The sequence below is a fragment of the Ipomoea triloba genome, chromosome 4, assembly GCF_003576645.1.
Source record: "Ipomoea triloba cultivar NCNSP0323 chromosome 4, ASM357664v1".
Lineage (NCBI taxonomy): Eukaryota > Viridiplantae > Streptophyta > Magnoliopsida > Solanales > Convolvulaceae > Ipomoea > Ipomoea triloba.
In genome coordinates, this window is record NC_044919.1 from 7,017,683 (window position 1) to 7,019,404 (window position 1,722).

General features: G+C 40.2%; 1 protein-coding gene across 1 annotated transcript; it reads right to left on the reverse strand.

The window, feature by feature from the left end:
- Nucleotides 1–220: 220 nt before the first annotated feature.
- On the reverse strand, nt 221–1,147 carry LOC116015722 (disease resistance protein RPP13-like). Its single transcript, XM_031255897.1, has one exon. It carries the CDS (start codon nt 1,145–1,147, stop codon nt 221–223), a length of 927 nt encoding a protein of 308 aa, XP_031111757.1.
- Nucleotides 1,148–1,722: the final 575 nt, after the last annotated feature.

The window sequence follows — 1,722 nt, forward strand, 5'->3', positions numbered from 1 at the left end:
CCGCAAGCCATAACCTTGCAAGATTATTAGCTTTGATATTGTGATCTTCTGGAAAAACTCCCAAGTATAAGAAAAAAGCTTTCAAGTTGTGGGGCAAATGATTGTAACTCATTGAGAGTATTCTCGAACATTCTTCATCATCTAGAGTAGTTGCAGAAGAAGAACTTAGAGCATTGGGCCAAAGGCAGTCCTTTGCATTTTTCAACTACTGGTATCCCAATCATTTCAAATTCAGGCCTGCAACCACAATAATTGCCAAAGGCAGTCCTTTGCATTTTTCAACTACTGGTATCCCAATCATTTCAAATTCAGCACCGCGAGATTTAAATGCCTTTTCATTAAATAGTTTCCAACTCTCACTTTGTTCTAACAATTGCATTTGATGAGAAAAGTCATTTTGGGTGCAGACATGATTAGCCACCTCAACAAGGCGAGTAGTCAACAATACTCGACTACCATATCCATCATCGGGAAAGCAAGTTTTGAGAGCATCCCATGCCTCTACACTCCATACGTCATCCATCACAACCAAGTACCTTTCACACTTGAAACTTTGGTAGAGCCGTAATGCTAGGTCCTCATCACTGCCTTTGTTTGCATCGTCTTTGGAACCAAGAAGATCTAAGAGCATTTGCCTCTTATTGTGATGTTGTGATGCGACAGTCCATGCTCGCTTATCAAAGTAGAAAGTGATTGATGGATCTTCATAAATTTTCTTTGCTAATGTTGTCTTACCAATACCTGTCATACCTTTAATTGAGACAACTTCTAACTGCTTAGATGGATGCTGGATTAGCTTCTCCTTTAAAATCTCGAATTCATCCTGTTTTCCAACCATTATTTCCTTGGTGTGTGAAGCAGCGTGGGAAGAATCAGGCATGGTGATAAGTTGATAAGTAGGTATTGGTAAAACATTAAGGGAGGCAGGCTGCTCTGTTCCTGCTTGTAGATGATGTTTGAAAAGCTGGTACTGCTCCTTGGCTTTTGCCAACTCTTCAGTGATGGCATCAATGTCTTGTACAGCTCGATGCAAAATACGACGGAATTTGAGACAAGGATGTGATTTTCCCCTTAGCGGATGCAAAATTCGATTAAGCCTCTGGCAATGATGAGTACTGATTTTCTCACTGGCATTCCCGTGTGGCATTTCCACGTAAAAGTGATATTCCGGTGGCCGAAATGCCAGATCCACAGTTCTCTCAAAAATATCAAAAATTCCTTTGAAAATTCTGAATTCCTCTTCTTCTTCCTCATAAAGATGTATTACTTGGAGTTCAATTTCATCCTCAATTCTGAAGCTACATCTCTGAGCTTTGTTTCCAAGTCTTTTATTGCTTCAACGCCATCCATTCTATTCTCATCGAATAGTTCCATCAGAAATCCAAGCTTGTTGTGGAGAGATAGGTCCAAGTGTTTGTTGCAAGGGATGAGTTGGTTTTGTTGTAGAATTGGACGAGGGAGAGGTTGCAAGAACTCAAGCTCAAGTGTCCTCATAAGAGAAAGTACAACCACACAAGCCATTCTTCTCAATCTGCATTGGTGTAGGTGTAATGTAAATGATATAGTTGTTTTTCTTTCGGAACTTGTTTGAGAGAGAGAAGGTTTGCAGAAGCAACTGAAGCAAGATGATGAATGGAATGTGATATGAAGTAGAATTGGGTTTTCCACTGATCTGATGAGTGCAATAATTCCGATCCATGGCTACACCTTAGCTTTCCAAGT

Coding starts and splice junctions, on each gene's coding strand:
- LOC116015722 (XM_031255897.1), bottom strand. CDS start 1,147: ATGCCACACGGGAATGCCAGTGAGAAAATCAGTACTCATCATTGCCAG.